This window comes from Acomys russatus, chromosome 30 (genome assembly GCF_903995435.1).
Source record: "Acomys russatus chromosome 30, mAcoRus1.1, whole genome shotgun sequence".
In the NCBI taxonomy this organism is placed as follows: Eukaryota; Metazoa; Chordata; class Mammalia; order Rodentia; family Muridae; genus Acomys; species Acomys russatus.
This window is the reverse complement of record NC_067166.1, coordinates 26,162,884-26,182,162: the sequence shown is the minus strand read 5'-3', so window position 1 is coordinate 26,182,162 and position 19,279 is coordinate 26,162,884. Positions and strand designations below refer to the sequence as shown.

The following is a 19,279-nucleotide window of genomic DNA, read 5'->3' as shown; positions in this document are numbered from 1 at the left end:
TTGCAGTCTGCATCCTCACTCTTGTAGAAGACAGCCACCTTTCCACAGAGTTGGTGCCATTCAGGCTTGTCTGAGTAGTTTCCCCCTGTAAGCTACCTAGCCGCCTGCTTGTCCTCTTTCCTCGCTCCTGCCTTCCTTCCTTCCTTTTATCCCTCTTTCTCTTCCTTTCTCTTACCTCTTCCCCCCTCCTTTCTGGTTTAACCTGCCCTGATCCTGAAAGCTAGTATGATTCATAACAATCACCCCTCCGTCTATACACACTATATTCAATACCGCAATTCATATGCGATAGAATAGGATTTGAACTTGAGAACCTCTAAAAGAAAATGCTGACTTCAATAGGTACTTAGTTCAGACGTAAGAGGATTATATATTACCTGCCTTCCAGCTGGGCGTGGAAGCATGCTAGATGGGTCTGGAGGCAGTGAGAGGGCTCTGACTTGAACTTCCCGTCACAGCTGCACCCCAGCGTGTCCTGGTGCTATAAAGGCGTGACTAGAGCTGCTGTACACAGTCTGCGCTAAGCTGACATAGCGCAGCTGACTAAGAGCTAGCAATATGCAGATAAGTGTATAAGATGTAATCATTCCCTGTGCCCACTCAAACAACAATACATTTACTACTAAGAAAGAGTTGATATTGACATCATGGTTCAACGTAAATAACAAGCCAGTACCATCAGCAGCTTCTTAAGAACTGCCGTGGGCATCTGCATGCAATGGCCGTGCTTTCCAGCTGGGCATATCTGAAGGAGGAAAAGAAGGATGTGTCTGAGCATCCAGGAGAGGAGATAGGAGAGGTGGGGCAGACAACTAAAGAATCCACAGCCTGGAAAAGTGTACTGAAAAGTCTCTAAACCTGGAAACAAATCCAGGCAATCTCTGCAATGTTGTAAACAATGTTAAAAATAATTTCCCATATGATTACAGTTACTTTCTTCATTTTTTACAACAGTTTCCAATGGGTCCCGGATCAGATGGCCCCATGGGTGGATTAGGAGGAATGGAGTCCCATCACATGAACGGCTCTTTAGGTAAGGCCTTTACATTAGAGGTACAGCATAAACTCACAATAAAATGTTAATCCTGTACAATGGGTTTTATGGTCTGCGAAGCTCTTCCCCTTACAACAGAATGTGATGTGACCCACAGTGCATGGGTTATGAAAACTGGAGAGCATTTGAAAATCAGGAGTGTGGTATGTGTTCTGTGCAGTTTGCCCTATGCGTACTGATACTGACCATGAACGCATAAGTGTCTTGTGGCCAAAGGAGCTCCACTCAGCATGTGCAACACTGCCTAACACTGAGGGCTCCCAAACCTCCCCACAGGTGTTTTTATCTCCAGTCTTGAATATGATATCAGAAAAACCAGCTCTCTTTCATAATTTCTTAATTTTGCTCTGTATTTAAATGTTTGCCTCATTTTAAAATAGGATTAGTCGCCATGTTTTGGTGATACTAGTAGTTCCTTTATGAGGCCTTCAGGGTAAAGCCAAGCTCAGGTGCACCAGTAGTCAGCAAAGCCTTGTTAGCTTCTGGAGCCAAGTTTCTGTAAGGCAAACAAAATATTCACAGTGGTGAGACACAGAGAAAAGGAAAACAAAACTGACTGAGTCTCTTAACACACTGTATTCATAGGTAGAAGGTATAAAAAATGCCAACCTTGTAGTCCTAAGGTGGTCTAAACACTGACAGTGCTGCTGAGGGTTCTAAGAGAGCATGTCACTTAGATTAGGCAAGCTAATCTGGGCTTTCATTCACCATACTCAAGGTCAGAAATGCATCCCTCGATTCTCTGAAAGTCTGTATCAACTTGAGTGACTCAGAAATTATTTGCAATGCACTGATAGGCTTTTGTGCTTTTAAGGACCCATATTTATTTTTCCTAGATTTTAAAGTTTTGGTTCATTTTATTATTGTTGTCATGAAGTGTCTGATTATGGTATCCAACAGTCATGTGTAGCCCTTTAAAGTTGGAGAGAATTTAGCATGTAAGTCCTCAGGGACACTGTCACATACAAGTGCGCAGCAGCCACACATAATTACTGCCTACCATAGTGGACACCACAGAGGAACACACCGTCATCTCAGAGTGTTTTCTTGGGCAGCACTAGTATAGAATTTGATTACTCTCAATCTGTCAAGTTGGAGAATTAGTCAAAAAAAGAGGGTGCTTGGTCACGTGAGATGGTTTTTAATCCTTACTAGAATCTAGCTTCAGAAGAGCTCCACAGTCGTTGGCAACTAGCTCATTACTTCCTGTAGTGAACTTCATTGTACCTGTGAACGTGTAACGGTGTAGCATGTGTGCATTAGTGTGTAACAGTGTTGTACCTTTTTACTCAGAAGTGAGTCATGCTAACCCCTCACATTAATTTTGCTGTTAAGTAAATTCTGTTATTAAAATGTTCCAATATTTTACACTAACATTAATTGTTGAGAATAAAACAGTTAAAAAACAGTTCAAAATAAAACTGCTATTGTGATAAAGTTATGATGATTGTTAGTATAAATCCATTGCCTATGTCTTTCAAGCATCAAAACTGAAACGTAGTGTATCTTGAAGATATGTTTAGTTTCTATTGTGTATGTTGAGTGCTATCTATTTTTCAATATTAGTGAAAATATTTTTGAATATTGCAATAAAATATGCTTCAGGACATTGTCAAACACTCTTAGAAACGTCCATTTTAAATTTTGTCAGATTTACAACATCGTTGTCATTATAACATGTAGATCTGTATAGAGTACATAAACATTGGAGTGTTCAATTGCTCCAGGCACGCAGATAGTCTCCCTACCAGTCGCCCAGGGCTCTGCTCCTGCTGTTAGGACCCAGCTGAGGGGGGGGGGGTGAGCTCTTTGCCGTCAGAGGTGGCTCCCTCACCTTAAACAGCTTCCATCTATAAATGCCGTCTTACCTAATGAAAGTTATCTTTTCACGTTCTGCTTCAGGCTCAGGAGATATGGACAGTATTTCCAAGGTGAGTAATGTGTATTCTCTGTTTTCATCTCCTTTTTATTCCACGTGGAATGCTAAGGTTGCTAAATGAGTTTCATTAATACTGTTATCCACATATGATCACTTAGCAATTAAAATATGAATATATGTTATCTTTGAGAAAGGAAAATATGACAACCAACTTAATCATGTTTCTGATGCTAAATAGTAAGCTACACTGGATGATCTGTTAGACAGTTGTAAATGTTTACAAAGTATCTACAGCAATGGACGGTAAACACATTGGAGAAGTTGGCTGCATACGGCTAAGGACACTGCATTTGTAGTGCACTTGGTCTTTCAAGCCTTCATTAGACAGTGTTGACATATGCAGTCATTATTCTAGTCCTTAAAACAGTAGGAAAATAATTAGAAGGAAACTATTAACACATGTAGAAAAGTAAATGTATTTGCATTTTTTTCTCCCTTAATTATCTAAAATTAATCTTTTAGTAAAATGCTTTACATATTTTAAAGAATAATTTCTAATACTTCCTAGATCATAATGAAATTAAAGTAGCTCTCTGAGAGTCAATCATACACATACACACACACACACACATACACACACACACACACACACGCACACACACACACGCACACACACACATATATACAAAATGCTTGATGAGAATTAAAATTAGCTAACACCAAAAGTCTGCTTTAAATCAGTAAGTACACGAATTCAATGAAGGGCAACTATGCTTTTAATTCTACCTATATCTGAATAATAATAAAATTCCTAGCACCACAAAAAATAAAATAAGATTAATTGAGCTATAAAACTAAGACTTCAGGCCTGATATTTTGTAGAGTGTCTGGTTGCCTAGCCATCCAAGCCCTTTGGACACTGGATCAATGTGTTTAGAAGCTCTCAGAGAATGTCTTCATTGTTGTAGGACCATCTTACTAAAATTTTCGTTAATAAATTACAGCCTTTTATACAGAGGGACATAAAATTCTGTAGGGATAAGCACTCTATAACTTACAAAGCACTTTAGTTTTTTAATGGCGTCACAGTGATGAGTTAAACACTAGCATTTACAGTGTCCACGGCTAGTTGCCTTCTTCTGCTTAAGGCCCTAAGCCCTGACTGACTGTGTATTATATGCTAGGTAGTGACGTGTGAACAGTGGGGAGGGGAAAAAGGACTTGTTTGAAAACAAACATCGTCTCCATGCCCTCAGGTGGTTTCTACTCACATAGGGATTCATTCCCTGCGGAAAGAGCAATGTGCCAAGGTCCATCGGGGGAGCACCACTCCCCAAGGAGCTCTGTGCAACAGAGCACACCAAGCTGGGAAAAGGGTTTAAAGTTTGGATCCGGTTTTGAGGACCGAAGAAATAATAACTTATTAACTAAGAGAGTATTTTTAAAATACATAAAAGGTAAACATTGAAGACTCTGGCCAGCAAAATGTCTCGACAGGAATGCAAGTCTAGAAACCTGAGTTTGACCACAGAACTTAGGTAAAGGGAGAATGAGAACAGTGACTCTGGGAAGTTGTATCTGACCCCTACATGCATGCGACAACTCACACACACACACACACACACACACACTAATTGTAGTAGTAGTAATAATAATAATAGTTATTATTATTACTCTTATTGTAAAAATAAATGGAGTTTAAGAGAGGTAAACATTCTAGCCAGAGGATATTTGTGTGTAATTTTATTTATGTGGATTTCTTTCAAACTTGGAGAAAAGGTAAGTGGGACCATAATAGAAAACCTTGAATGTGGGATCAGTAAAATCTGAGTTATACTTTAAAGCTAAATCTTAGAGTAGAAATACACAACAAGTTACCAACGCGCTGAAACTTTTAAAATGTCACCAACATGATGAAAACCGCTAAAGCCAATCCTTTCCTGAGTTCTGCCGTGCTCCCTCTTCCCTGTCAGGGCTCGCTTGCCTGCGTCTGCATCTTGCCACTGTGATTGTGTGCAGCTCGGTTTCTTTAATCCTCCACATTGAGGAACTCGTGGCATTTTGACAACGCTTTGCAGAGAAATCTTGAGATAAAACAGAGCAACCCCTTTGTCCTTATCATTTTAAACGTTTCAAACAAGGTCCAGTGATTAGAAGGAGCATGTGCCGTATCTGATATTCCCGTGGTTGATGCTATGTTGTTCATTTAAAATTTATTTCAGCTTATTTATATATCCCCCACCATAAAAAAGAAAAACACACTCCTAGTCTGAGCCACCATGCTATGAAGACACTGCATGAAAATAGAAATAGTGACATGGAAGTGTTGCTTATCAAAAAGAAGCAGTGTGTTATCTTTAACTCTAAGTCTTATCGGATTGATAGCTTGAGACCTAGGGGTTCAGCTAAGAGGTAGAGCATTTGCCTAGCATTATACAAGGCTATAAATTCAAATACCAGCACTAAAAATACCAATTAATTGATTAAAATAAATACAACACCTTGAGTTAGGACTCATGCCTGAAGTTAGACAAGGTTTTAGAATAAAAAAATGACACGTGAAACAAGCATGACAGAGACCTAAGTCACCCCAAATGTGAAAAGAAAGCCCCTGCACAGAGTTTGGATTTCTGTTTTGGTGTTTGTTACTTGTTTTGAGCCTTTGAGATCTTTTTCATTTGAAGGTCATCTTAAATTCACAAATACGCTGTTTTTACTACCCAATCCTAATTACCTAAAACACACTTTGCAAACATACAAATATCTGTTCTCTCCCACCCATCATGGTTTTGGGAATGAGGAGAATAGATCCCCCTTCCGTTGCCAGTCAGTAGGTGTTTCTTTACAGTTAACTTTAGCAAAATTCATACAAAGTAGTCATTAACAGTGATCTTCTTTACTTGTTAACTTACAAGAAAACACATTCAAAACTGCATTTTGTTTAAGTTTCTGTACTAAAATGTAGAAAAACTTAACTACACAAATATTGAAAAGTAAAAAAAATCCTTAATATTTTATTCCTTGTTCCACTACCACAAGTTACAGGGCAATATACCTGATATAATCAAAGAAAGAGAAAAAGACAAAGCTGCAACAGATAAAAGACCTCAGGAACGTCCATCTAACTGACACCACATTGCACTCATCAATAGCTGCACTTGTTGCAAACTGTGGCTATGACAGTCCTGAACAAGGAGGGTTCCCTGTTTAAGCTGCAGTAACTTTTCTGACTGTGGATCATCGCTCCTTCTGTGGAAGATGTTTACAGTTCCTCTAATGCATTTGGGACAATTGTCCCAAAGCAACCTGCAGCTTTCCTGACAACTCCTTGCTCTCTCTCTCTCTCTCTCCTGCTAAGAACAGTGGCCTTTTTCTGCTGCTTTTTGAAAACTCTCCGCTACCATAGCCACCACTTCCACTACCAGATCCATAGCCACCACCATAGGGACTGCCTGAGTTTCTCCCACCAAAACTGGCCCCTTCATGGGTCCATAAGCTGATTGCTGTGTCCATTGCAATTTCCAAAGTCATTATAGTTCCCACCACCGCCATTGTTCCCTCAAAATTTCCTCCTTCACTGTAACCATCATATCCTCCTCCTCCACCATATCCACCACCTTGGTTTCCATAGCCTGGTCCACCACCACCATAGCCTCCTCTACCTCTGTAACCAGGACCTCTGCCATACGTGCCACCATCACCTCCAAATCCATTGTATCCACCATCACCACCTCCATCACTACCTCTGCTGCCACCACCTCCACCACCATAGCTTCTTCTTCCACCAAAGTGTCCACCATGACCAAAGTTACCTCTACCACCTCCAAAATTTCCACCAGGACCCATAAAGTTTCCAGATCCACCTCCACGACCTCTCTGTGTTCCAGCAGAATGAACCTCTTGTTTATATCTAAAGAAATAAAGAAGAAAGGAAGAAATGCTCTCCTTTTTTTTTTTTTTTTTTTTTTTTAATTTTTGTTTTTGGGTTTTTCAAGACAAGGTTTCTTTGTGTAACCTTGGCTGTCCTGGATTCGTTTTGTAGACCAGGCTAAAGAGCCTTTTTCACTTCACAGTTAGGCCCATTAATAGTGTGATATTTCTGAACAACAATTTTGTCAACTGTGTCATGATCATCAAAAGTTACAAAAAGCAGATCCTCTTTTTTTTCCACTCTGTCTGTCTTCCATAACTTCTATGGTTTGGATCTTGCCATACTTTTCAAAGCAGTCTCTCCGATTATATTCTTCTGTGTCTTCTTTAATACCACCAACAAAAATTTTCTTCACCGTTAAATGGACACCAGGCTTTACAGAATTCTCTCTAGAAGTAGCTCTCTTGGTTCCTCCACACACACATTAACCTTGTATGGCCCAGCACACGTTGCAGCATCGACCTCTTCCACACAAGAAGAGCAAGTCACAAAACCAAACCCCGGAAGTGTTTTGTTTGGGGATCTCGCATTACCGCACCGTCTGTAAGCGTGCCCCATTTCCCAAAATGTTCTCTTAAGGTACCATCTGGGGTTTCCAAGCTCAGACACCAATACATAGCTTCCTCAGCTTCTGGTTCCTTTGGATCATGGCCCTCCATTTTGAGACCAGACTCGCCTATTCCAACTCGAGTTCAATATGGCACTGGGAGGAAGATAGTATTCCTATTTTGAACTAAATAAGTGCCTTAATTACCGTTCAATGACTGTGAGAGTCACCACAACCAAGGTAACGTGTAGAAAAAAGTGTTTAATTCGGGCCCCATTGTTCCAAAGCGATGGAGCGTGGCAGCAGGTAGTGGGACAGGCAGTGGAGCCATAGCTGACGTGGGCTGAAAGCTCACCCCCAGTGATCCACCTCCAACAAGGCCACACCTCCTTATTCTTTATAAAGCACCCACCAACTAGGAAACATGTGTTCAAATATGGGAGCCTATGGGAGCCATTCTCATTAGAACCACCACAGTCAGCCATATCATTCCCGCTTTTAAAGCACAACTTCCTATTTAATAAACAGCCCCAATACACAATGACTAAGATAATGCACTTAATGACAATTTTAAAGGAAAGGGAGTCATCAGGTTTACTTCAAAGTACGGTTGCCTTTCTGTGTTTGTGGGTAACTAATGTCTCTTCAGCAGAAAAGCTTACCAGAGATGATAGCGTCCTCCTTCTCCTGTGGAAGTCTGGTTCTGAGCCCTTGGCAGCTAGAACTCCTCTGGACTTGCGAGGACCCTGGCTCTCTCTCTCTCTCCGATGCTCCCTGCAGGGGGAGTGATACAAGCTCTACTCCCCCTCTACTCACAGGCTACCTGGATTCTTAGAAAGCATGTGTTCTTTAAGGAACTCACTCACAAAACTTGGATGTTTGCTGATAGGACTTGCTTTAGTAAATCAAAATCTTGTAAGTTCTTTTAAAAAAAAAATCCAAACCATACGGTTCAGGGCAAAAACAATCTAAAAATCTTTCTCGCATTTAAAATAACAAAGTGTTTGCTCCTGAATTTTTAAACTCAATAAATTGTAACTTGAAATGCTTCCTTCAGTCACCATTGTAGGGCTGTAATGAACAAGATTTATATGGCGCTGTGTGCTTCCTACTGGTGTGAGCCAGCAGGTAGCATGCGTAGTTAAAGATACGGAGAACAAACTTACACAGGGCTTTGCAGAGGCCTCGGTAACTTGGTGCTGATTGCTAAGAGCAGCTGCCCTGTCTTGAAGAAAGTTCTTAGGAACCCTCCTGCTAAACCGGCGGTAGGGCCCTTCTGCAGCGATCACTGGTCCCTTGCTCTTCTCTGCAAGCACGCTGAGTTTCCCAGACCTAATGTGCCTCTTTCCTTCTTAGTGATCTTCCTTTCTTCCTTAGGACTCACATCCAAATAATTGAAATACTATTATCTCTAAAGTGCACAAAGAATTAAAGGGAAGATGTCTATTAAAGCAGTGACATTTCAAAGTCTGATTAGTAAAATTACTAAGGGAGTTAGCCTCCATCATGCCTCATGCATGGGTAGGCTCTCTTCATCAGCCTCCTGCTGGGAACCTTTTTCTTTTATTTTTAACTCTCTAGAGTTCTCAAAACCCTGTAAACTTAGGGTGGGGACTTGAATAAACATTGGTTCTGGGAGTAAGAAAATAGTTGTCATGGATTATTTGGGGCTTTTGCTTGTTTTCAAACTTTCATTTGCAAAAGTGTTAACTCGCGTTCTGGTGCAGAGTGTGATGTCAAGTGTAAGGGAGAAGCAGGTTGGCAATGCTGCCCTGTGTTGTGTAATAGACTCGGTGTTTGAGACACTACAAAGGAAATGAAAATCTTCAACAATAACTTCTTTTCTGAATCTTGTTTGCAGAATTCTCCCAATAATATGAGCCTGAGTAACCAGCCGGGCACTCCAAGGGATGATGGTGAAATGGGGGGAAATTTCTTAAATCCTTTTCAGAGTGAGAGTGTAAGTATACCCTCGACTGTGTCGCTCTGCACTGCTAATACTGAGTTCTGCTATCTGGGCAGATGCTCAGAGCTGTTGTTATTGATGCTTATACAGTGTTCAAAATGTTGATCTTCTAAAAGTCAGGAGAATCTTCAAGTACAATGGTATGGGGGGCGGTGCGCGGAGGATCTAAGAGACCTTTTTATTTATGTGCAGTTACTGAAACTGTAATACTAATTTTCTTGTAGAGAGTATCTATTGTCATGTGTTGTGCCCCTTTTAATCTATTTCATTTTGGATTCTTATGCCTCTACCTCTCCTTTCACCAACCCCTCAATATTAGGTAGGAGAGAAAGAAAGTGGGGAGAGGAGGGCGTGGTTCTCCTTAGCTACTCATAGCTGGTTAGGGTAGTCAGGTTCTTTGGGGCAATGCCACCCTCAGTCATCAGAATGTCCAGCAGTCCAGCAAACACGGCAGATGGACAAGCCTGTGCATTTTTATAGTGCTATTATAGGGTTGTAGGTTGAGTTCATAGATGCAGACTGGACAAAAGGTGAAGTTATGAAGTTATTTAGCAAATAATTCCTAAGCACTTGTGTGCTCCAGGGCACTATGTTGGACACTGGCATGAATAGACACAAAATGGTACCCTTCTTGAAGAGTTACTATGCAATGCAATAATAATAATAACTGTTATTCCACTCTAGAAACACTTAAGGATATATATTTTTTAAGTTTTCTAGAGTCCCCTCAAAACCCAATGGACTTAGAATTTTTGGGAGTCAGGCTGGGGGTAGGTACATGATAAGGCCCAATTAGTGATGTCAAGGGCTGTTCTGTGCTGGAAACATTGAGTTGGGTAATAGAACAAAGTGTTTCAGAGCCCAAGTGAGCTTTATCAATGTATAACCCATGGGTCTGTCAGACCACAGAAGACACATGGGCACCTCCTGCTGCCACGCTGCCTGGCTGAGCCCTCACCAGAGCTATGACCACCGGAGGTCGTCACCATGGCTAACAGCAGTCTACTTCAGTACAGAGTGGCGGGTGCTAACATGGAGCCCGGGCTTGGGTGTCCCATGGACTCTTGCGCTTCTTGGTCTCATCCTGTAGCCTCTGCTGGAAATAGGGCTGCCCCTGAGTCTAGACTATAAAAAAATTTTCTTTCAGACATCTACTTTGTTTTGCTTATATGATTGGTGAGAGCAAAGAAGGCAGATAAAGTTATGCGAGAAGCTTAGCTCTCGGGGAGTAAGCAGGAGGTGCCACGCAGTCTTGGTCACATATGAGTTACAGGAATTAGGTTCTTAGAGCCTTGGTCATTGGATTACCTCAGGCATGTGGACAGGTCAGTCATTCGCAATGCTCACTTTATCTAATGAGAGACATTGATCTCCTTCCAGTTCTTCTACAGTACATAATGTAACTTAATGAGATATGTGCAAGTCAGTTCAGTTCGTTGACTGTGCTTTATGTACAGTTTCAGACTAAGGAGCAGAGTGTTCTAGCGTGAGGACTAGCAGCATGCCTGTCCTTGAAGACTGCAGCTCCTCTAACAGATGGTCACATGACTAGATCATAAGTCAGACTAATATGACACACTATTGACAGCAAAAGAATGAAATAAGCTATGAATTGATGAAATATAAAGCATGTGTGTAATAGAATGCCACTCGACTCAACAACTTTGACCAAACCAGAGGACAGTGTGTTAAGTGACATAAAAGACAACATTGAGTGGCCTCACACAGCCCTGGAATCAGCTCAGATGCTGGCTGTGATGGGTTCCTTAAATGTTCCACTTTGCAGCCCCAGCCATGTAGGTGCAAAATAGATGTAGCACAAATCAGGTACTTACTAGTATCAAATCATAAAGAAATACATTTACAACAGTTCTTTGGTGCACAGTTTTTAAAATAATTTATTAAACACAAAATCTAATAAAATGAATGTTCGTGTGTGTGTGTGTGTGTGTGTGTGTGTGTGTGTGTGTGTGTTGTTTGTGTTTGAGACAAGGCCTCTCTGTGTAGTTCTGGCTGACCTGCGACTTCTGTGTGGACCAGGCTGACCTCTGACTCACAGCGATCTGTCTGCCTTTCCCTGCCAAGTGCTATCACATGTGTTTTTACATAGAGAAGATATGGCTGAATGTTTGTTACTAGAGGACATAGGAAATCTTATTTTTCAGAGTTGATTGGTATTTTTATTCTATAGCCATCAATGCTCAAAATGCCCTTCACATACGTATGTCATAGAAGATAACTGATGTATGTTAGGACCATCTCATAAATTGTTGGAAGCCTATCAAAATCAAGAAAAAGTCCATTTAATCGTTTTTAGCAACCTACGGTCACTAACTCAAACAGCACTTTTTAACTCAGACATTCTCACATGATGATCACTGCCCTAAGGTAAACTAGCTTCATATGTGCATGCTAGTAAGTAACAATGACTGGAGGCAAGGATTAAATGTTTTGTTTTCTATAATTAAGTTAGTGTGTCTATAAAAGTGGAAAACTTTGTATATATGGTAAACAAAAACAAAAACAAAAAACACTTCAAAGTGTACAACTGCCTTGCTCTGCGCTGAGCTGCTGGCTGGTGTGGTGGCGCGTGCACTGAAAAGCCCACATGGCTACTTAAAACCACGGCTTGGGTAAGTGCCACAGTGCATCCGTCGCGCCAGGACACCGCCAGGCCTACTCCACATTCACCACACGTTCGCTTTTGCTTTTGCATTAATTTTTGGTTACTTGTATATTCAGGGAAAAATGTTACTGTTGCCCACCCCTCCCCCACGTTTGGTTCCATGACTCCACCTGCAGTCACCAGCCATGATGTGTAAAGCTGTGAGCCCAGACGATGGAGCATGAAAGGCAGTGGAAAGGCACTAAGGGGCCGAGCACAGAGTTAATGACGATGTACAGTATGTTCCATAAAGGCCAGGAGGGAGGATCGTGGTGTCCCCACTGCAGGAAATGCATTATTTACGTAGACATGTTTAGCCCTTCTTGAACTTTCTACAATATAGCATAAAAGTATCACATGGTAATCTGTAAATATAAGTAATCGTTATATCACTTTTAAAATTAAAATATTTTAAATAAATGCTGGGGTTGATGTAAATTGGGTATTTCAAAGGTAAGAGGAGTCATTAGTTAGGTAATGAAAGTAAACCTTTTGAAATTAGTTTCACGCAGCTTTAACCAAAGGCACGGACAAGAGGCAGCCTCTCTCTCTTCCTGCTTCTCATATTTGTTAGTGTCACCATTTCTTAACCCTTGGAAAGGGACACAAATTCAGAAAGCCCTTCAAGAGGAGCAGAGCTGTGAGCAGGATAAACCTTGCTCATCCGTAAATCTCAGCAGGCTGTGTCCTGCACAAGAGCCAGTCCTGGGTGGGCCCGCACTTAGAGTGGAAGTTACCGAGAGCAGCTGGGTCTCCTGGCCAAGCGGAGCTGCCCTGAACACAAAAGGAGGTTCAATGTTAAGTAAAACTGTGGCATAATTGAAAACGACACTTTCTAATTTCTCCTCTTCCCTCTCTCTGGCCCCAGCAGGGGAGGTCACAAAAGGAAATTAAGTGGATAGCAGCCAGAGACTGAGCACCCTGAGACTAAGCACCCTGGGGTGGGAAAAGAGTGATTGACAGCTACTGCAGGTGGGAGGAGTAAGTCTGGGCTCAGTCCTCTGGTCTGTCCAGTGAGGAGAGTTCACTGTAGCTGGCATCTCTGTTATCTGTGGCTTTCTTTATAGTACCATGGTTTTTATTGCGTGAGAATTTCATACATGCATACATATAATGCATTTTTGATCCAATCTGTCCCCTCCCCAATCTCCTCCCCTCCAATTCTTCCCTGTCCCACGCTGCCAGGTTCCCCTGCCGGCTCCATGTTCTGTTTTTAAACCCACTGCGTGCACTTAGCATTACCTGAATGTAAACGTTTCCACTCATGTTGTTTATACATTTTAAAGACCAAGGAGAGGGGAAGATAGGCAGGAGCGCCTGTGCTGACACACACAGGACACAGGGAAGTGCAAGCACTAGGCGCCTCCAATAGCTTCACTTGTAAAGTAACAGAGAAAATGTGGGACTATTTAGCGAATTCAGAAACTCCAGTTCATGGTGTGGCATTGGTGGTATAGTGGTGAGCATTGCCGCCTTCCAGAAATTCCAGGTCAGGTGTTCAAGTCTGGAGCTGAAGGCACAGAACTAAAAGCGTGCCCTTCCCTGGAGGTTGAAGGGCAGAAGGCCAGCGAAAGAGGGAACAGCTATTTAGTGTCCACTGTAGACCAGGTCTTTTCCCACTCTCCTCCTTCATCCTGCTTCATTTAATTATATCAAAGCAAAAATGCCTACATCCACAAAGCCAGCACTGCAAGCATGGTTGGCAGAGCAACAGGCACAAGACTCCTTCTTTCAGGAAACAAAGCTGCCCCCTAGTGTTCACACGCTGTAAATGTTGGAGGATTTGATGGTGCTGATACCAAAAAAAAAAAAAAAAGTTCAAAAGAGAAGAAAACAGTTGGACTAATTCTTCCTACATTGATTTGGGAAAATGTTTCCCTGTGACCTTAGTCTATAGTCAGATGAGCAGGTGCGCTATCAGAACGGTGGTATTAAACTTTGACAAGCTGGTGGACAGCTCTCCACCTCTCCTCCGTTGTCTACCTCGGCTGTTGTCAGCGAGCCATGCAAGCCCAAGTTCCTTACATGGTCACATAAGCATTAAGTTATTTCACGTCATCATCAGAGGAACAGAGCTATTTTTTATTTCTTATTATGAAAATAAAATATTTATAGAAACCGAGACTTAGGACATGGTGTGGTCTAAAGTACCCTTAGCACGCTGGATGATGTCTAACGGATTCTGTGGAGCATTAGTTAGGCAGCGAGGAGGAAAAGACTCCGCAGGTTCCCAGTAGGACCCACTGTCTCAGAAATGGATAAAACAGGTGTATGTTTAAAATAATAGCTTTCCGTTCTACTCTTCTTTTCCCTAAGCCAGACGACAGTGCTGTCAAAAGCGAAAGGGCCATTTTATTCTCTGAGGGGAACAGGACTACCTAAATAGTTCCAAACAGTATGGCCTGCGATCACAGCATCGTGGTGTAAACCTTATAGTGTGTCATTGTACGTCGGTATAACAGCACAACAGACATGCGGGTGTGAGTCAGCACCATACACCAGGAAGAGTGTATGCCTCTCAACATGGCGGTCCGTTCAACACGCACTCTGCTTCTGGGAAAATGTCAGCCACTTCCTTGGTACCCCCGAAGAAAGTGATCCATGGGAAATGCTCCCTTCTGCTTGCATTCTGGGAACTTTTCTAGAATGTTGTAATCCCTTTAGTTTCATTCTCTGGAAAGAGTTTCAGTAATAGGAACTGACAGTGAGCAGTCTGCAGCCTTACAGGAACATGGGGCACGTGGCCCAGGGATGCCCACATGTGTACACCGTGCTGTTCTGTGCCAGAGACAGTAGCGTGTCACTCTGCATGGTGTGTGCTACCCAGAAGTTAGACTTCATTGGATTCTCACAAACTCTCTGAGTTTCATTTCTTGGGGCTGATGTTTCAGTCCTTTCTGACCAAGCCCGACCCTCAGTTTCTCTGCTCCTGATTTCTTTTCCCGTGGTTTCTTCCATGGGCTGCTTCTAACTTCCTGACATACTAGCAATGCCTTTCTTTCCTGTAAGTTTTCTCAAGACATTTTGTCCACCACAGTTTAGCAGCGGTTAGTGTAAAGGGATAACAGTAGCCGCCAATAACACTTGACAGCAGAGCGAGCGCACATGTGCACACTGGGCAACGTGCGCTAGAATGGAGAGCATTTTATAATTTCCCCTCACATTATGTGATAGACCACTGAGCTGGAATGGTATTTAGGAGGAAAGGTTTCCAGAATGTCTTAAATGCAGATTGCCCAGCTACATATCTGGTGGGAGGGTCCCTGAAGTTTTACGGAGAAGTTTTCTGAAGGCTCTGCAGGGAACCACCCTACCCTGTGCTTTTAGGTCATTGACACAGCAGCACACCGCAAAGCCTTTACTTTAAAAGAATGCTTGGGATCTGGCCATGCAATTTAGATATTTGTTAAAGCTAAAACACACATGGAAATTTTTACTTCTGAACCTTCAGTAGCTACGACGTTTCAAGACCTTAGCAGCCACACGCATATGGGACCTGTTCCGCTGGCCAGGACGAAGTAGAACGTCCCATCCTCACAGGTTCTGTTGGGCCGCAGGAGGGCATTCCCAGACCAGGCTGTCCTCGAACTCACAGCGATCCGCCTGCCTCTGCCTCCTCAAGTGCTGGGATTACAGGCGTGCGCCTGTGCCCGTTCTGCTGTAGAGACACGCCCTCATCTTGTTGCTTGTTCTTGTTTCTGAATATGACTGTATTCTGTAGCTTATATATAACTGTATATGTAATTACATTATGTGACTGATACTTAGTCCCAGGCTGTGAGTGATAGATTGCAGCATGCTGAAGTTACTGGTGATGGGAAACCTTATGTGTCACATTGCCACAGAATGGGCTGTGTTCTCACTTCAACACAATGTGGCTCCAAGAATTTCTTGCATATGATGGATGGGGAGTTCTTTGCTTCTGTCTTGATTTTTTTCATCCTACCTTTATTATTTTTTTTAGTTAAAATGCATTCTTCTTCTTTTTTTTTTTTTTAATTCTTTACATTGTTTCTCTGCCCCCTTCCTTTTTATTGCCCAGTGTTCCATATTACCCAACAAAGGAGTCAGTTAAAACTTAAACTTAGTTAAAATTTAGCTTCCTAGTACCAAAACAGAGCTCAAGGCTCTTCACTGACAAGTAGATTCTCCTTGGCATAGACAGTGTTTAAAGAGTTAACAGCACCTGTCACAATCCAGCCACCCTTTGACCAGCCTGGCCCTCCTCTTCTGTTCATGTCCTCAGCACCCTGATGACTTGTGGTTTATAGGACTGCCAGGTGAGCCCCTCTCACACATGCGCTCACCTGGGGACCCCTGTCACACATGCGCTCACCTGGGGACCCCTGTCACACATGTGCTCACCTGGGGACCCCTGTCACACATGCGCTTACCTGGGGACCCCTGTCACACATGCACTCACCTGGGGACCCTTGTCACACATGCGCTCACCTGGGGACCTTTCTCTTCAGTTCACCTGCCCCTCAGCTCTTGCCTGCAGTCCATCCCAAAATATTCCCTGTACTTTCCCCTGTCTGCCAACTTTCTAAAAAGTTACATCCCACTGCCCACACAGCACGGGTTCTTAGTGGATTCTCCAGTGTGGAGCCTGTCCTTTGGGCTTTACCCACCTCTCATCCAGAGTTGCTGTCATTAGTAGAACATTGAGAAATGGCCCTTTGAAGGGTTTTTGTTTTTTGTTTTATTTCTGTTTTGTTTTTGCAGATTTTCCATCAAACATTAAAATACTGCAAGGTCTACATTTTTGTTTGAATATAGAAACCATTCTCGCCCATAGACTGTTACCACTTACAAGAGGTGCTTGTCTCTCCTCAGGTGATCTAGAGCTGTGCTGTCCTCAATGGCAGCCTCACCCTTTGTCGCTTGTCAGCCCCATCATACTGTTATGCCGAGGCCCTGTTCTGTGCACTGAATTGACACTGGAGTCCTGGTTCTGTGTGTGTGTGTGTGTGTGTGTGTGTGTGTGTGTGTGTGTGTGTGTGTGTGTGCACGCGCGCGCATGTGTACATGTATGGTGTATATGACGCGTCTATGCTAACTCACACCAGAGCATCTGGTGTTCCCGTGAGACTCAGCAGAGCTGGCAGTTGCTCGTGCTTCCTTGCACTGTAAACATACTGACCACTCCCTGTGTGTCTAATCAACTGGATAGTCAAAGGATTTTACGGCTGACCTCCCCGAATTCCTTGCTATTGTCAGAAAGGCTGTTATAAAGCTGAGAAGACTGAAGGAGAGTCCAGGGAAGTCCCCCATCCACTCAGCTACACATAGCAAAGGCCTCAGACTCGCTTCACCGTGGCTCATCCTTGGATTCAAGTTACCCAGATTGTTACAAGTGTCTGAAAAATGCTAATCTGGCCAGTAAGAGTGTCTAAGGACTAGATAGCTATTTGGTCCTGGGGAAAAAAAATCAGACTTTGTAGAGGAAATCATTTGAAATTTCACAACGAAGTAAAGCCGTATAAACTTCCTTGTTACAGTTCCTTATTTTCCCGAGGTTAAAGAAGCATGCATAAATGTTCATAGAAACTGAAATTCGTGTCTGTGCTCTGTGCGGCAGAACCACGGTGACACGCTGTTTAACCCTGGATTCCTCTGTCCTTGTAGTACTCCCCCAGCATGACCATGAGTGTGTGATCCATTACCACGTCTCCTCATGAGAGCCATCGTGAGTCTGCCCTTGACAGAGCTACCGCGGAAGAAACCTACTCATCAGTGTACAGCGAAACAGAGGGTCTCAGTCACCCAAACCAGCCGTTTAGTTCCTGCTCTCTCCCTGATTCTGTGAAGAAAGCGGGTCCAAATGTGATTCAAACAACTGTACGCAGTGGCACACTAGCATTGCCTAAACTGAACTGCAAATGATTCTCTGTGTATGTATATGTGTGGGAAAGAGAACGTATCGTATATGCAGATCTATATGCACATATACGCATACAAGCATTGACCCACAGGACATTGTAAGATATTATCACATGACATCTTAAGTAGAAGTAAGTAGGGACTTTTATTCCATCCTTTTTTTCACGTTTACATTTTAATTATTAAAGGTTGCTCCTGCCCCTCCCTGAACTATTTTGTGCTGTGTACATCACTGCTTTATATAAGTTATTTTTTAAGGTGAACTCAGATGTTATGGTTTTGTAAATGTCTGCAATCATGGATAGGAATAAAATCGCTTATTTGAGAGCTTTCACTCACTCGTGTCTGATGCAAGCTGCCCATGGGTCAGAGTGTACTGTGCGGAGAAAAGCGTCTTCAGCCTCGGGTCCAGCCAGGCGTGTACCCAGTTACCTTCTGTGCACAGTGTGGTACTTAGTATGTAAGGAACCCACTTCATCAGGGGCTCAGCCGGAGCCTCACAGTACATTTCTGCAATAACTGCTTGAAATTGAGTTCGTTCTTCATTTGTTGTCTTAAATGATGCCAAAATCATTATCTAACTCAAATTACCTAGACCGGAGCAATAAAGTGCCATGCGTTGTCAAATATTTAGCAGCACATTTTCTCTGTTACATGATAAAATCCAAAAGTAATAACAAAACCACTTGGTTGAGTTTGTGACTCCTCACAGGGATCTAGAGGTAAAGCTTTAATATGTGCAGTGAGAAAGAGTATTGTGTTTTTACTCGGATTTCCTATGAGCATTTCCACAGAGGCCTGAAAACAGACGGACACGCTGACTTGATTCAGGCTTTCAGCCCAGAGGGGACACTAGAGGTTTCCAGAGAGCTTCTGCCTTTTCTGACCTAGGAGCTTTCTTGCTGGGGGCAGAGCTGTTGCGTACCTTTCCTTGCTGGTGCCCCTGCTGTCTGCTGGCAGCGTCCATGCCCTGTCTGCTCTGTTCTGGGGTCAGAGTTCTTGCACTGGGAGGCAGATTATCTGTGTAGCCTGTGTTGACTGAAGCTGGCCAGAGCTTCATCATGTGTCGGACAGTCTGGACAGGAGTAAATAAATAGTTTTAATTATCTCCCCTGCAAGAGGATCTTGCTGTGGACACTTGGCAGATCTTTGGGATTACAGTTAATCCTATATCCAAACACCAAATCCTAGTAGGAAGAGCACAGAGGGTTTATTTTTACCCTCGTAAGACAGCTCTGCGCCCCTTCCTGATGTCATTGGGATATAAGTAACTCCTGATCACGACCTGCCAGGAGAAAGCACTGCTCACTCTGACGAGAGAGCGCTCCTCCCTTCCCGTTGGGACTGTGGCATA

At 42.8% G+C, this 19,279-nt stretch overlaps 1 protein-coding gene across 7 annotated transcripts in view; it reads left to right on the top strand.

Moving 5' to 3' along the window:
• Ssbp2 (single stranded DNA binding protein 2) overlaps nt 1–18,376 on the top strand; it is a 249,109-nt gene extending 230,733 nt beyond the window's left edge. For all 7 annotated transcript variants that reach the window (XM_051172516.1, XM_051172515.1, XM_051172513.1 and 4 more), the window contains 4 exons: nt 955–1,033; nt 2,957–2,985; nt 9,273–9,371; nt 17,671–18,376. In XM_051172516.1, the coding sequence (XP_051028473.1) occupies nt 955–1,033; nt 2,957–2,985; nt 9,273–9,371; nt 17,671–17,700 (237 nt within the window). In that variant the 3' untranslated portion in view covers nt 17,701–18,376. The remainder of the gene's footprint in view (nt 1–954; nt 1,034–2,956; nt 2,986–9,272; nt 9,372–17,670) is intronic.
• Nucleotides 18,377–19,279: the final 903 nt, after the last annotated feature.